The 15,333-nt window shown below is 43.3% G+C and overlaps 1 protein-coding gene across 1 annotated transcript in view; it reads left to right on the forward strand.

Annotated features, from left to right (window-relative positions):
* Window positions 1-15,333, forward strand: part of LOC138670246 (S-adenosyl-L-methionine-dependent tRNA 4-demethylwyosine synthase TYW1-like) — a 348,450-nt gene that overhangs the window by 178,285 nt on the left and 154,832 nt on the right. The window contains exon 13 of the mRNA XM_069757420.1: window positions 4,675-4,810. Within this exon, the coding sequence (XP_069613521.1) occupies window positions 4,675-4,810 (136 nt within the window). The remainder of the gene's footprint in view (window positions 1-4,674; window positions 4,811-15,333) is intronic.

Genomic DNA, 15,333 nt, shown 5'->3' on the forward strand with positions numbered 1-15,333 from the left:
CAGAAGCATCTATGGGATTAAACGGCCGCTATTGGTGCTTACAGTGATTGTGGCTGATGCAGCAGGATGTCGGCTATAGTGTTCAGAATTTTTGCCCATAGGGGGGCACTAATTTCTTATCCTCATGTCAGTAAAATGGTGTATTGGCGGTCAATAAGTGGTTAAAACCAATAGAGAATTAATTTGGTGATGCACTGAGGCTGGTTTCACATTTGCGTTTTTGCCGCTGCGTTTTAATGCAAAAAAAGCAATGTGTTTTTTTCCCTATATTTAACATTAAAAACACATGCGTTTTTTGTGGATGCGTTTTGCAGTGTTTGACGACGCATGCGTCGTTTCTATGCTTGCGTTTTGTTGCGGAAATGCAACATGTAGTAATTTCTAGAGGCGTTTTTTTGCGGCAAAAAAAGTATTGCTGTCTATGTAAACGCATGCGTTTTTTAGCACATGCGTTTTGTTGTGTTTTTTAATGCATGCGTTTCCATAGAGAAAAACAAGTCTACACACTGATAAGCCACCCCCCACCATCAAGGTGATAAAGGGATCCAAACACTAACCCTAGCCCTAACCCATCAAGGTGATAAAGGGATCCAAACCCTAACCCTAACCCATCAAGGTGATAAAGGGATCCAAACCCTAACCCATACCCATCAAGGTGATAAAGGGATCCAAACCCTAACCCTAACCCATCAAGGTGATAAAGGGATCCAAACCCTAACCCATCAAGGTGATAAAGGGATCCAAACCCTAACCCATCAAGGTGATAAAGGGATCCAAACCCTAACCCCAACCCATCAAGGTGATAAAGGGATCCAAACCCTAACCCTAACCCATCAAGGTGATAAAGGGATCCAAACCCTAACCCTAACCCATCAAGGTGATAAAGGGATCCAAACCATAACCCTAACCCATCAAGGTGATAAAGGGATCCAAACCCTAACCCTAACCCATCAAGGTGATAAAGGGATCCAAACCCTAACCCATCAAGGTGATAAAGGGATCCAAACCCTAACCCATCAAGGTGATAAAGGGATCCAAACCCTAACCCTAACCCATCAAGGTGATAAAGGGATCCAAACCCTAACCCTAGGGATTCACACCCAAACCCTAACCTTAACCCTAGGGATCCAAACCCTAACCCTAGCCATTTCTATTTATAGAGGGTTTTCTAGTTGATTTTTATGATTGGCTGCTGTCACACACTAAAGACGCTTTTTATTCCCAAAAATATTTTTTGCGTTACCACATTTTGAGAGCTACAATTTTTCCATATTTTGTTCCACAGTCATGTCACACGCCCTCTGTAGTCCCATTGGCGGTGTCTGGATCTTGATTTTTCTCTTGTGAAATTTCTCATCATGCTTTTAAGAAACGCAAACGCGGTAAAAAAACGCATGTAAACGCGTAAAAACGCGGAGTTTTTTTTTTACCGCATACGAAAACGCATGCGTCTAAAAAACGCAGCGTTTTTACGCGTTTACATGCTTTTTTGTTCACCACCTGCGGATGCGTTTTAACGCTGCGTTTTTTAACGCTAATGTGAAACTAGCCTTACCCAGTTAGATGCTTGTTTTATGTTCAAGAAAGCCTACAGCCTGCAATAACCATTTTGCCGCTTCGCCATCGCCAGAGCCGCCGTTTCACCCCGACCTTCTGCCTCTTCCCCACTATCCCATAGAATGTAAGTCCACAAGGACCGGGTCCTCTCCCCTCTGTACCAGTCTGTCACTGTAAACTTGTTTACGGTAAACGATATCTATAACTCTATATGTAACCCCTTTCTCATGTACAGCACCATGGAATTAATAAATAACTAAATAATAATACCGGTTAACTCTTTTTTCCTACTTACGTTCTTTAATAAGTTAAATTTCCCAGACTACTTCCTGAATTTGTTTTTATTTTTACATCCTTGTAATGTTGTATATTTGCACAAATCCAGCTAATAAACCATCCTCTTCTATGTGAAGATCAAAAGTAAACTACGGTATATAGCAACAAAATATTGAAGCATTTGAAAACTGCTCTTTATTGCCCTGCAGATTCCTTTGAGCTGCTGAGATGAATTGCAGACACATTTGGGTTCATCTTTCCTCCATTAAATGTTTCATTCCTTAGTACAGTAATGCTGACAGAGTAAATCAAATGTTTGTGGTTTCGACATGCATTTTGTACCCTAATGGACGATAGTGTTGCGCTCCTTTCAGACATAGGATTGCGTTGAGGACTAATTGATCTGAGCAAGATAATTTTAGAGTAACATCTAAAACATAAAGAAAACTATCGGTAGTGCTGAGTGCTGTGACCAAAGGCTGTTTGTACCTATGTGCTGCACATAACGGGAAAGCACTCGGCTGGTAAGTGGGGTCCCAGGAATGAGCTGTAGGAGGAATGGAAGTTTAGCAGGGCCCAGCTGCAATCCTGTGTAGGCTCTTACTGCATACTGGCTGCAATAGAAAGCGTGGGCCACCCTCCTGTCCACCACATATAGCCTTTAAAAGCAGGGCTGTGGAGTCGGAGTCTGGGGTAGTTTTGGTTGGAGTCGGTAGAAATGTACCGACTCCGACTCCAGCTTTTAAAAATATGTATTAATATTTCATAATTGAACTTTCATATGAATTTTATAAATGTTACTCAAATATATATGTTCTATCAAACTATGAACAACAGTGATAAGCAGTTCTGCTGGAGATAGAGACATTTCTTACTTCTTGTGTGTCACTGTTCTCCACTGCCCTTATGAAATCTTATACTTGGTTAACCTCATGCTGCCCCAACCCCCCTACTTACAATGTATGACACTGAAAGTGAAAATGTGTTGCAAATTCTTAGTAGTAAAGCTCCTCCTCTAGACTAGATGTTTGGTGTGCGTCTTCCAAGCATCTCACAGCTGCTACTCAGAAGAGGAAGACTGTAAGAAGTATTATCCTTTCAACAAACTTTGCATCAGTTAAAGGGACACTGTCACCTGAATTTGGAGGGAACAATCTTCAGCCATAGAGGCGGAGTTTTCGGGTGTTTGATTCACCCTTTCCTTACCCGCTGGCTGCATGCTGGCTGCAATATTGGATTGAAGTTCATTCTCTGTCCTCCATAGTACACGCCTGCGCAAGGCAAGATTGCACCTTGTGCAGGCATGTACTATGGAGGACAGAGAATGAACTTCAATCCAATATTGCAGCCAGCAAGTAAGGAAAGGGTGAATCAAAAACCCCAAAACCCCGCCTCCATGGCTGAAGATTGTTCCCTCCAAATTCAGGTGACAGTGTCCCTTTAACTGTGAGTACATGAGGAATAACCATTTCGAAAAATATTTGGATCACAAGGACCGTGCAAAGCGTTCCCGCATAGAAGAGTCATCCCCATCAAAGAACACAGCCAGTACATTTCAGCAGAATTTTTCATGTGCACTAAAAGAAATTGAGAAATTTGACAGTCATCAAAAATAACAGTGCAACAAGCGATTCCTCTGTATCCTGACATTGTCAGAGATGTTGCCCGAGTGGTTACTGCTTTGCCACCAACCCAAGTTAGTGTACAGAGGTTGTTCTCTGCTCTCAAAATAATTCGATCAGATTTGAGGGCATCCATGAAGGATCTGACAGAGGCAATACTTTTTCTGAGGACAAATTTATAGATTTCTTCTTATTAACTGCATAACCGTGTTCATTGCATATTTACTTACAAGAGTTTATAAAAGTTATTTGCTATATTCTAATTGTATTCTAATAAATATAGTTTTTGCTCTGTGGTCTGATTACTTATATGATGGTGAGAAACTGAATAAGCACGATGTTAATATTTGACAACAGTAAATTTATTGTTACGAATTGGCCATTTATGAAGGAGTCGGAGCCTGATAAAATCCAGGAGTCGGAGTCGCAACTGTGGCTTACCGACTCCACAGCCCTGTTTAAAAGGAATTTGTCAGCTAATTCACCCTGCCCAAACTATAGACATCACTTGTCGGACAACAGTTGTTGTTGCAGCAAGAGACCTGTCAGTCATGGGGAAAATTCACCTTTTAAAAGGAATCAGCAGGTTTTTGCAATGTAATCTGAGTGCATCATAAACCCTAATTACAGGGATGTGTCACTTACTAGACTGTGTTTTGCTATTTCAATAAAATCAGTGTTTTGTCAGCAGGAGAGGATCACTGGAGGACTTGTGTGCCCATGTATTGTGCCAGTTGGTCTATCCATGCCCCCAACACTGCTTTAGCAGCTTTCTATTAATTTAGTGTACACAGAGAGCTGCTAATTAGTGGTGTGAATGGGGTTATCCACGTTTCAGCTTTCTGAGCTCTGCTAAATCTGCAGCATAAAAAATTGTGATCCTATCACAACTGCTGCACCCAGTAAACAAAATGATATCTTGCTGGAATCAGGGTCTCTGCCGCTACATCATGCTGCTGACTGTTTCCCTTCAAAAAATGGTCTTTTCTGTTTCCTGTGCCACTTTGTTTTTTATGGCTGAAGTGTGCCTCCATTATCACATATTGTCTTCTTTCTGTGTTCCCCCTCGAATAATAAAATATCCTACTGTTCTTGTGCCTTCTCAAACTTTGTGTCTGAGGGTCAACTCCTAACCCTCCACCTGTATCAATTGTACTTTTGTTGTGTGGTCTGTCCTCACTTCCATCATGTAATTGTGTGCTCTGCATATTGTTGTCAGGTCTCTGGAGCCAGTCACACAGTTGTATGTCAGTGTGGATGCAAGTACTAAGGACAGTCTTAAGAAAATTGATCGCCCACTCTTTAAGGATTTTTGGCAACGGTTTCTTGACAGCTTGACGGCTTTGGCAGAAAAGGTAAAATGTGGAATTTTATTAACTGTGTGGTACTTGACACAAATGTAAGTGCTGTTTTCTTGCTCATCTTGGCATCTTTGTGTATAACCATAGTTATATGGCTGAATTCTGAAGCGCTTTCCTAATTAAGGAGCAAGCTCTAAATAGACCAGATGTTCAGATCGCCCTCTTCTGTTAATCTGTCTGGTATTAGATTTAGCATAAAAAGAAATGTCTTCTTGTGCTGCAGACATTACGCGGCTTTTTCTTTTATATCGGCTTTTCACTCATTTATTATTATTTCATGTTAATGTGTTGTATAGTTTGCCAAGTACATGTACATTTTTGAATCGTACCTTTTTTTTTTTTTTCATTTTATTCCATTTTTTTATGACAACGTTGAGTCATAAAGAATTCTCAGTAACCCTTATGGTCAGGACATTATCAAACCGTTTTTGACAAACGCAAAAAGAATCTGAATTCTAAAACAAGAAAGCCTATCTAAATCCTTAGATGCACAGCACAAAGTTTCGTGATATTCCGAGTTCACACTTGACACGTGTGCCTATAGTATAGGCACCTGTCTTCAAATAATCACTTGTACATAGCGGACCAAAAATGTCAGATTCAGAGAGAAGATGTATTTATTATTGGTTACAGTGTATGGTGGAAATGCTGGGCTGTGATCTTTTACCCGGATACGCAGAACCTCAGAGCAAAACTTTTCATGCTTCTCTGTGAATATTGCATGTAAAATATTGAGCCTGAATTCCTTTCAGCCCAGAATCCTTCAAATGTAATCTGTCATCAGTTTTTTGCTATGTAATCTAAGAGCAGCATGATACAGGAAAACAGACCCTGATTCCAACGATGTGCCACTTGCTGTTCTGAATGTTGTCATTTGATACAATTACTGTTTACACTGGTGCAGATTTGGCATTGCTCAGAATGCTCAGCCCTGTATACCGTGCCCGCACCACTGATTAGGAGCATGTGTACACTGTGTATTGACAAAAGCTGCGAATCGGTGATGTTGGCGAGGTTACACAAAGCAGTTGAGTGGGAGGCATGAGGGTATGTGCACACGTATTTTTTAGCTCTGCGGATTTTTCCGCAGCGGATTTGATAAATCCGCAGGTAAAAGGCACTGCGTTTTACCCTCGGATTTACTGCGGATTTACCGTGGTTTTTGTGCGGATTCCACCTGCGGTTTTACACCTGCGGATTCCTATAGAGGAGCAGGTGTAAACCGCAGCGGAATCCGCACAAAGGATTGACATGCTGCGGAATGTAACCCGCAGCGTTTCCGCAACATGGGCACTGCGGATTGCATTTTCCGTAGGTTTAGATTGTACTGTAAACTCATGGAAAGCTGCTGTGGACCTGCAGCAGCTGCGGATCCACAGCAAAATCCGCAATGTGTGCACATAGCTTGAGACGCCTAGTCCTGTACTGATAATCTCCTGCCAATAAAGCACTTCTTTTTATTGAAAAGCAACACACAGCCTAGTAAGTGACACATCACTGGATCAAATACTTTTCTTCATATAGTGAATGATCGCTGGACACACAGCCATCATTGCAGTCTTTGTAAGATTCATGGACTTAGAAGGGTTGTCTAATGAAATATGGATTTACTCTATTACTTCATACACAGCATAAGTTTTTCATTAAATAATATTGTACTATGCTTCTCTCACACTTGTAACAAATCTGGTGCGCTTTTGATTGTTGACTTTTGCTACTCATATTGTATAAGAGATCATCCTATGTATGGCTGGCTTCAGAATCTAATAAACTCCAGTTATCAATGACCCCAGTTCTCCATTATCCTAGAGGAGAGCCATGTGTGCGTTTTAGTGACAGAGTCCCGCTTTTGGCATTGTTTGCAGTCTCCATCTGCCATTGTCTTGTTGCAAACATTTTGCATATTGTGTAATTTTAGGCAGAATGTTCCTGGGGTGCCAACTGGGGTAATGGGGTCCAAGTAAGCAGAAGAGGTAGAAGTGGTGAATAGTCTGAGCAGGTGTGCGGCTTATTATGCGATAATATGAGCATAAGGAGGCTAATTTCCTCAGCGCGGCACGGACTGCAGAGTACCCGACATCTGCTGCAAAAGGCATCATTATATGTGTGGCTGCCTGACGCTGTCTAACTTTATTTACACCCAGACATTGATTTAACTGCCTGAAAAAGCTAATTTAACAGTACGTGGAGAGAAGCAATTTGCCAAAACCACATAAAATGGCTTAAGAAATTGTCTTGTACATTTTGTTATGCAGGTGAGGATGTTCTTGATTAAAGGGGTAGTCCCAAGTATAAATCTGTATATCGAGACTCCCTGGCTTTCTAGGTAATTTCCCACGATCTATGAACAGCCAGCAGAGGGTGCCTCACCGCAAATGAAGCTAAATATAGATCATTGATCTATTTTTAGCCTCATTCCCTGGGGTTTTGCAGCGAGGAGCAGCCTGCATTAGCACAGCTCCTTGCTGCAAAATGTTTTAACCCCTTCAGAAGGATTTACATCGTTGGACGTTACAGATCTGCGGAGGGTAAGTATATTGTTGGTTTATTATGTTTTTTTACTCACAGAACGAGGGTCTTCAGTGACTGGATTGGGCGTTGAATAAAATACTGCAACAACCATTGTTTTTATTTCATTAAAATAATTTTAAAAAATGTGTTTGTGTTTTATTTAACCCTTTACTAGTATTGGATTAATAATGGATAGGTGTCATAATTGACGCCTCTCCATTATTAATTAGGCTTAATGTCACCTTACAATAGCAAGGTGGCATTAACCCTTCATTACCCCATATCCCACCGCTACACGGGAATGGGAAGAGAGTGGCCAAGTGCCAGAATAGGCGCATCTTCCAGATGTGCCTTTTCTGGGGTGGCTGGGGGCAGATATTTTTAGCCAGGGGGGGCCAATAACCGTGGACCCTCTCCAGGCTATTAATATCTGCCCTCAGTCACTGGCTTTACTACTCTGGCGGAGAAAATTGCGCGGGAGCCCACGCCAATTTTTTCCGCCATTTAACCCTTTATTTTAAGAGCTAGAACGGCCAAATTTTGCAGATACACACTACTGACATTAGTAGTGTGGAATCTGCAAAAAAAATGGAGAGAAGACATGGTTTACTGTATGTAAACCATGTCTCAAATCATGTCGGGTTTTAGGAAGGAGAAGGAAAAAGCCGGTAATTGAATTACCGGCTTTCAAGCTGTCTAGCGCTGGAATAAATATTAATATATATACATATATGTGTCTCACTGACATATATATATATATATATATATATATATATATATATATATATATATACCTATTCTATGTGTACACATTTATTCTACCTATTCTACTGTAAGCTGTCAGTGTGATTTTACTGTACACCGCACTGAATTACCGGCTTTTCTCTCTAACAGCGCTGCGTATTTCTCGCAAGTCACACTGCTTGTCCGTGTGTAATCCGTATTTTTCACGCTTCCATAGACTTTCATTGGCGTATTTCTTGCGCAGTACGGTGACAAACGCAGCATGCTGCGATTTTGTACGGCCGTAGAAAGCCGTATAATACTGATCAGTAAAATACGGCAAATAGGAGCAGGGGCATAGAGAATAATTGTGCCGTATTTTTTGCGAGTTTTACGGACGTAGATTCTGCGCTCTTACGTCCGTAAAACTCGCATGTGTGACGGCGGCCTTATTCTGATATGATTGATTGTCCCCATCTTGTTCCTGGTATGATTGATTGGCCCCATCTCGTTCCTGGTATGAGTGGTTGGCCCCATCCAGTTCCTGGTATGATAGATTGGCCCCATCCCAGCAGGTCACAGAGGCAGGCTAACTCCTGTGCCCGCTGTTAAAGAGAAATGAATAAGCACTGCATTCCACGCCCATGGGCGTGGAGGGCAATGAATATTAATTTCTTCCTGGTATGGTTGGTCCCATCCCTTTGCTGGTATGATTGGCCCCATCAGAAAAGATAACAAAAACTTTACTCTTGCCTTCCTCTGCTCCCTCGCAGTCGCAGCGTCTTGCTCCAGTGCCAGCAGCTGCTTAATGCTTGTAAGCAGCACATGGCAGGGACCTCATGCGCTGCTTACAAGCACAACGAGCACAGCTACCAGAATACTCTCCGGGTGTTCATCAGAGATCACGGTGAGAATCCATTCCTCTTCAGTAGCACGCACGGTCAGCCGCCTGCTTCCTGCTGGGGCTGGCGGTGACGTGTGCCGATACTTAAGAGAAATGAATATTCAGAATATTCATTTCTCAAGTATCGGCACACGTGACCGCCGGCGGCAGCAGTTAGCAGGTGGCTGACAGTGCGTGCTACTGAAGAGGAATGGATATGTGACGCACCAGGGTCCTGGTTGTCACAGTGGCATTGCTTTTCTCACGGGGAGAGTCATGTCACGCTTGGAAGCGTTGGAAGATTCCTCTTAACAGGTAATTAGCACATATAACACCGTTCTGACTCCAGGCCAGAAGGGGGAGCTCTACACCTAAAAGGGGAGCTGCTCTCTCTGGTCAGGAGGAGGAGTTAGTTGCTAGGCAGTTGCTAGGCAGTTAGGAAGAGTTAGACAGTTGATGCTAGACAGCAGACTGGAGCAGTCTGAAGCAGAAGGATGGGTAAGGGGCCGTACAGCCTAAAGTGCTGTAGCACCTGGATAGTGATATACTGAAGGAAGAACAGCTTTTAGTGAACGTGCCAGAGAGCGAAGCACAGGAGAGTGACAACAAGGGAGAATAGCTGCGAGAGGGTTACCTCCCTGACAGAGCACAGATACCGGTAACTGGAAGACCGAGGTTGTGTCATACTCTAGGAGGCACAGCAGAAACCGGTAGGACAGCTAGACTACACATAACCTGTCCATCCTAATACCCGAGAGACACAGTGACACATAGAGCCCGGGTCATGATAGAGACCCTGTAAAAAGGCTTAAGTCACCTGTCATACGGGTTTGTGTCCCACTTCAACAAAGGACAGAGAGAACTGAGAGGACCTTGCTAAGAAGCCATAGGCAGTAAGGAACTACACCACAGGGCTAGAAGGAAGGCTTTTAACTCCACCTGGTAAAGCTGAACTCTGAACTCTCTTCCAAGCCGGCAGGACCCTGCCTGTACCTGTGATCTGGTGCCCTGTACCGTGGCTGCCTGCTACCATCAGTAAACCAGGTAAAAAGACTGCACAACTCACCATCTTCCATCTATTCACCGGGAGTCCTGGGGACCTACTTCACCTGTGTCACCTCTGTCCGAATACCACAGGTGGCGTCACAAACTTTCTTTATTTCGAAAACCCTTTTAAAGACCTTTCCTTTAACATGGGCCCCCAGGGCCACGGACCGGGTCACCGCCACCGTGACACGTCCCTTTAACTACCGGACCCGGTACTGAGTACCCCACGGCCCTGGCGGGCGCTCCATTAACTCACCGCGATCTCTGATGAACACCTGGTGAGTATTCCGGCAGCTATGCTCTGCTTGTGAACAGCGCATGATGTCCCTTCTGCTTACAAGCATTAAGCAGCTGCTGGCACCGGAACAGGACGCTGCAACTGCGAGGGAGCGGAGGAAGGTAAGAGTAAAAGGTTTTTTTTTTTCATCTTTTCTGATGGGGCCAGTCATACCAGGACTTGGATGTGGCCAATCATACCAGCAAGGGGATGGGGCCAATCATACCAGGAACAAATGAATATTCATTGCCCTCCATGCCCATGGGCGTGGAATGCAGTGCATATTCATTTCTCTTTAGCAGCGGGCACAGGATTTAGCCTGCCTCTGTGACCCCGCTGCTCCTCCGATACTGCTCCCCCACCTCCCCACCACAGCCAGAACCAATATATCTGGACTATAAGATGCACCCCTTATTTTCCTCCACATTTCGGGAGGAAAAAAGTGTGGCTTATAGTCCGAAAAATACGGTATAAAGCACCCCATGCTCCGTTTACTCTGGTTCTATTGTCACTGTCTCACCTTTAACTTTGCCCATTTTTGTCTGTTTTTACTTCAAAAAATTTGTATGAATTGTTCCAATAGAATGTATGTTTTTATTGAATAGCATTGACTCGCTTTTCTCTTTGTATAAATATTAGACAGTCACTATTATACCTAATGTATGAGCATGTTTTGCATATGTATGCATAAATTGTGTTTCAAATGTTTTTATTAAAATTTTAATATGGGGGAAATACAAATAAGCAAGAAAAATAGGGGAAAATACTTAGGGAAATAAAAGATAGAAAAAAACATTAGAAAACTCTACCAATACAGAATATAAAAGAAAGCATCAAGATTTGGCATTCAATATACCGTATATACTCGAGTATAAGCCAACCAGAGTATAAGCCGAGACCCCTAATTTTGCCACAAAAAAACTGGGAAAACTTAATGACTCGAATATAAGCCTAGGGTGGAAAATGCAGCAGCTACCGGAAAATGTCAAAAATAAAAATAGGTACCAATAAAAGTAAAATTGAGACATCAGTAGGTTGTGTTTTTGAATATCCATATTAAATCAGGATCCCATATAATGCTCCATACAGTTCATGATGGGTTCATATAATGCTCCATGCAAAATAGGCCCCATTAGATGCTCCATATTAAAATATGGCCCATACAATGCTGCACAAATGCTGATTATGGCCCCATAAGATGCTCCATAGAGACATTTGCCCCATACAATGCTGCACAAATGCGGATTATGGCCCCATAAGATGCTCCATAGACACATTTGCCCCATATAATGCTGCACAAATGCTGATTATGGCCCCATAAGATGCTCCATAGACACATTTGCCCCATATAATGCTGCACAAATGCTGATTATGGCCCCATAAGAAGCTCCATATTTGCCCCCATATAATGCTGTACACGGCCCCATAAGATGCTACAGAGATATTTGCCCCCATATAATGCTGCACATGGCCCCATAAGATGCTCCATAGAGATATTTGCCCCCATATAATGCTGCACATGGCCCCATAAGATGCTCCATAGAGATATTTGCCCCATATGCTGTTGCTGTGATTATTTAAAAAAAAAAAAAAAAAATCACATACTCACCTCTCGTCGCTCAGGCCCCGTGCACTTGCTATACTCTCCTTTCCCGTTCCACTGCTGGGCGCCGCTGTCTTCCGCATCCTCCGCACTGACTGTTCAGGCAGAGGGCGGTGCGCACACTAATCGCGTCATCGCGCCCTCTGACCTGAGCTTCACTGCAGAGGACGCGGAAGACTGAGCAGTGCTGACGGTGGAATGCAGGACAGGTGAATATGCCCCCCGTTATACTCACCTGCTCTTAGCGCGGTCCCTGCAGGTCTCTGGTTCTCCGGGCGCTGACAGTTTCTTCCTGTATTGAGCGGTCACATGGTACTCCTAATTACAGTAATGAATATGCGGCTCCACCCCTATGGGAGTGGAGTCGGGTCCATATTCATTACTGTAATATTATACTCACCCAAGGGCGGTCCCGGTTCTGTTCGGGTCTGATGGGCATCGTGGTCCGGGTCCGGCGCCTCCCATCTTCATATGATGACATCCTCTTCTTTGCTTACTTCCGCGGCTCCTGCACAAGCGTAATTATCTGTCATGTTGAGGGCAGAGCAAAGTACTGCAGTGCGTCGGGAAAGGTCAGAGGCCCAGCGCCTGCGCACTGCAGTACTTTACGCTGCCCTCAACAGGGCAGGTCAAGTACACCTGCGCAGGAGCTGCGGCAGGAAGCAAAGAAGTGGACGTCATCGTATGAAGATGGGAGGCTCAGGACCCAGACCGCGACGCCCATCGGACCCGAACAGAACCGGGACCGACCCCTGGGTGAGTATAATCTAATGTGTTTTTCTTTTCTTTCAGGTTACATTTGGGGCTTATCTACAGCATTACATAATGCTGTAGATAAGCCCCTGATGGCGGTGGCCACAGCTTATAGGGCAAGATTGAGGTGGCAGATTCCCTTTAAGCTATTATTATGTTTGAGTATAGAAAAATTAGGGTATGTGCACACGTCAGGATTTCTTGCAGAAATTTTCCTGACAAAAACCAGACATTTCTGCCAGAAATCCGCATGCGTTTTTTTTTGCATTTTTTCATGCGTTTTTGATGTGTTTTTTGTGCGTTTTTTCCCCAAATGCATAGAATAGCGGGAAAAACGCAGAAAATCCGCAAAATTAATGAACATGCTGCTTTTTTTACCATGATGCGTTTTTTTTCATGGAAAAAACGCATCATGTGCACAAAACATGCAGAATGCATTCTAAATGATAGGATGCATCATGTATGCATTTTTAATGATTTTTTATTGCGTTTATACCGCGAAAAAACGCAAAAAAAATCTGAACGCATGCACATAGCCTTAAAGGTAACCTGTCACCCCCAAAATGGAAGGTGAGCTAAGCCCACCAGCATCAGGGGCTTATCTACAGCATTCTGGAATGCTGTAGATAAGCCCCCGATGTATCTTAAAAGATGAGAAAAAAAGGTTATATTATACTCACCCAGGGGCGGTCCCGATCCGGTCTGATGGGTGTCGCCGTCCGGCGCCTCCTATCTTCATGAGATGACATCCTCTTCTTGTCTTCACGCTCCGGCGTACTTTATCTGCCCTGTTGAGGGCTGAGCAAAGTACTGCAGTGTGCAGGTGCCAGGCCTCTCTGACCTTTCCCGGCGCCTGCACACTGCAGTACTTTGCTCTGACCTCAACAGGACAGACAAAGTACGCCTGCGCCGGAGCCGCAGCGTGAAGAAAAGAGGACGTCAATGTAAGAAGATGGGAGGCCCCGGACCGCGACGCCCATCGGACCAGGACTGCCCCTGGGTGAGTATAATATAACCTGTTTTTCTCATCTTTCAGGATACATCGGGGGCTTTTCTACAGCATTCCACAATGCTGTAGATAAGCCCCTGATGCTGGTGGGCTTAGCTCACCTTTGATTTTGGGGGTGACAGGTTCCCTTTAAGCAGTAGCCAAATCTTCTTGTAATGTCCATCAACCACATATTGAACGAAAGTGTAAAGTCCAAGTAAAGTTGCCATCAAATATCTTCGGATAACACGTTTGCTCATCACTAGTACATACCACACTGAACTCGTGGGTAGGGAGACGTGTTTTCTTTCCTATTACTATTCCTATTACTGTTTTCTTTCCTATTTTATAACAGCAGGATGTGAGAGACTAAAACATTAAGGACCTGCAGAACTGCTGCTCATCTGCATTTATATGGAAGGAGGTTGAGCCACTCCTCATTGGTCTGTGTGACAAAAAGGACTATCAATGTTATTGGCAGCATGACCGCAAAAAAAAATTCCCTTTTTCATGTTTATTTGCATAGTAACTAAAAGATTTTTGACATTTTAAAGGGGAATCTGTGAGCAGGTTTTTGCCATTTTATCTGAGAGTAGCATATTATAAGTTAGAAGACCCTTATTCCAGAAGTCACTCATAAGGCTTTGTTGCAATTTTCATGCAAACAGTGTTTTATCAACAGATTAACACTGCTAGGACTACAGCTCACATGCTGCCCAGTCAGGCTAATCTGTGTAACTCCACCCCCACCACAGAGTAGCACAGTGTGCACAGGAAATTGCCAGTCAGGGGTGTGTGGGTGGGTTATACACAGAGCAGAAGCTCTGCTACATGTACATCAGAGAAAACCCGTATTGGCAAACTACACCAAGCAGCTCAGTAAAGGATCTGTTCCTGGAGTCAAGCGTTCTTGCTCTCAGATTACATGGAGAAAACCTGCTGACATATTCTCTTCTTCAATTTTGGATTCAAAAGTACCCTAGAAAAACAAATCTTGGTATTTTTTAAGTTTAGCAAAAAAAAAAAACATCAGTCAAAATTAAAATCAAGAGTAGCTCTTGTAAAAGTAGCTCAATAGCAGCTAGCCACACGTGGTGTCCCACTGTGCATTCTGCCCCCTGGCCAAACTTTTTTGTTCTACCCTGAAAAACTCTTAAGCCAGCACATTATAATACCAAAACATTGTTCAAAATGATGCCTCATGGCTTAGAAAGGGTTAAAAGCGTTCAACTTGCAACCAATTAATAATGAATCATACTGTAACGCACGTTCTTGGACTACAAAATGAATATCCCCTCCATAGCCTTGTCCACCCAGCTTGATACACTGCCTGTGATCTGTTTTGATTCATTTCTTGACCCGGCGTTTCTTTGGGAACCGAACCTGATAAGAATCGGAAAAAAAATCATAATATACAGATCGTCCTGTCACTGTCATGAAAAAAGGCATAAACTGTAGGCGGAAAATGGTCTAAATCTTTTCATCTGTCTAAAATGTGTAACCTGGCCTTCTGTATAATAACTTATTTTCGTTCCGGAGTGTGGTTCATGGAGGGCAGTGTTCTGTGCTGATAGATCACTCATTGTCGCTAGCGGCCTTAAGGAGGTTTTCCAGATAAATCATTGATTCTTATGTAATTTACTGACACAGAACTGGGTAGTGTCATTTTTTTCTCTATGCAGATCTCAAATCTTCCTTCCTGCATGGCTCGGAATCGCAAAGCTGGAGCTAA

The sequence above is a fragment of the Ranitomeya imitator genome, chromosome 3, assembly GCF_032444005.1.
Source record: "Ranitomeya imitator isolate aRanImi1 chromosome 3, aRanImi1.pri, whole genome shotgun sequence".
NCBI lineage: Eukaryota > Metazoa > Chordata > Amphibia > Anura > Dendrobatidae > Ranitomeya > Ranitomeya imitator.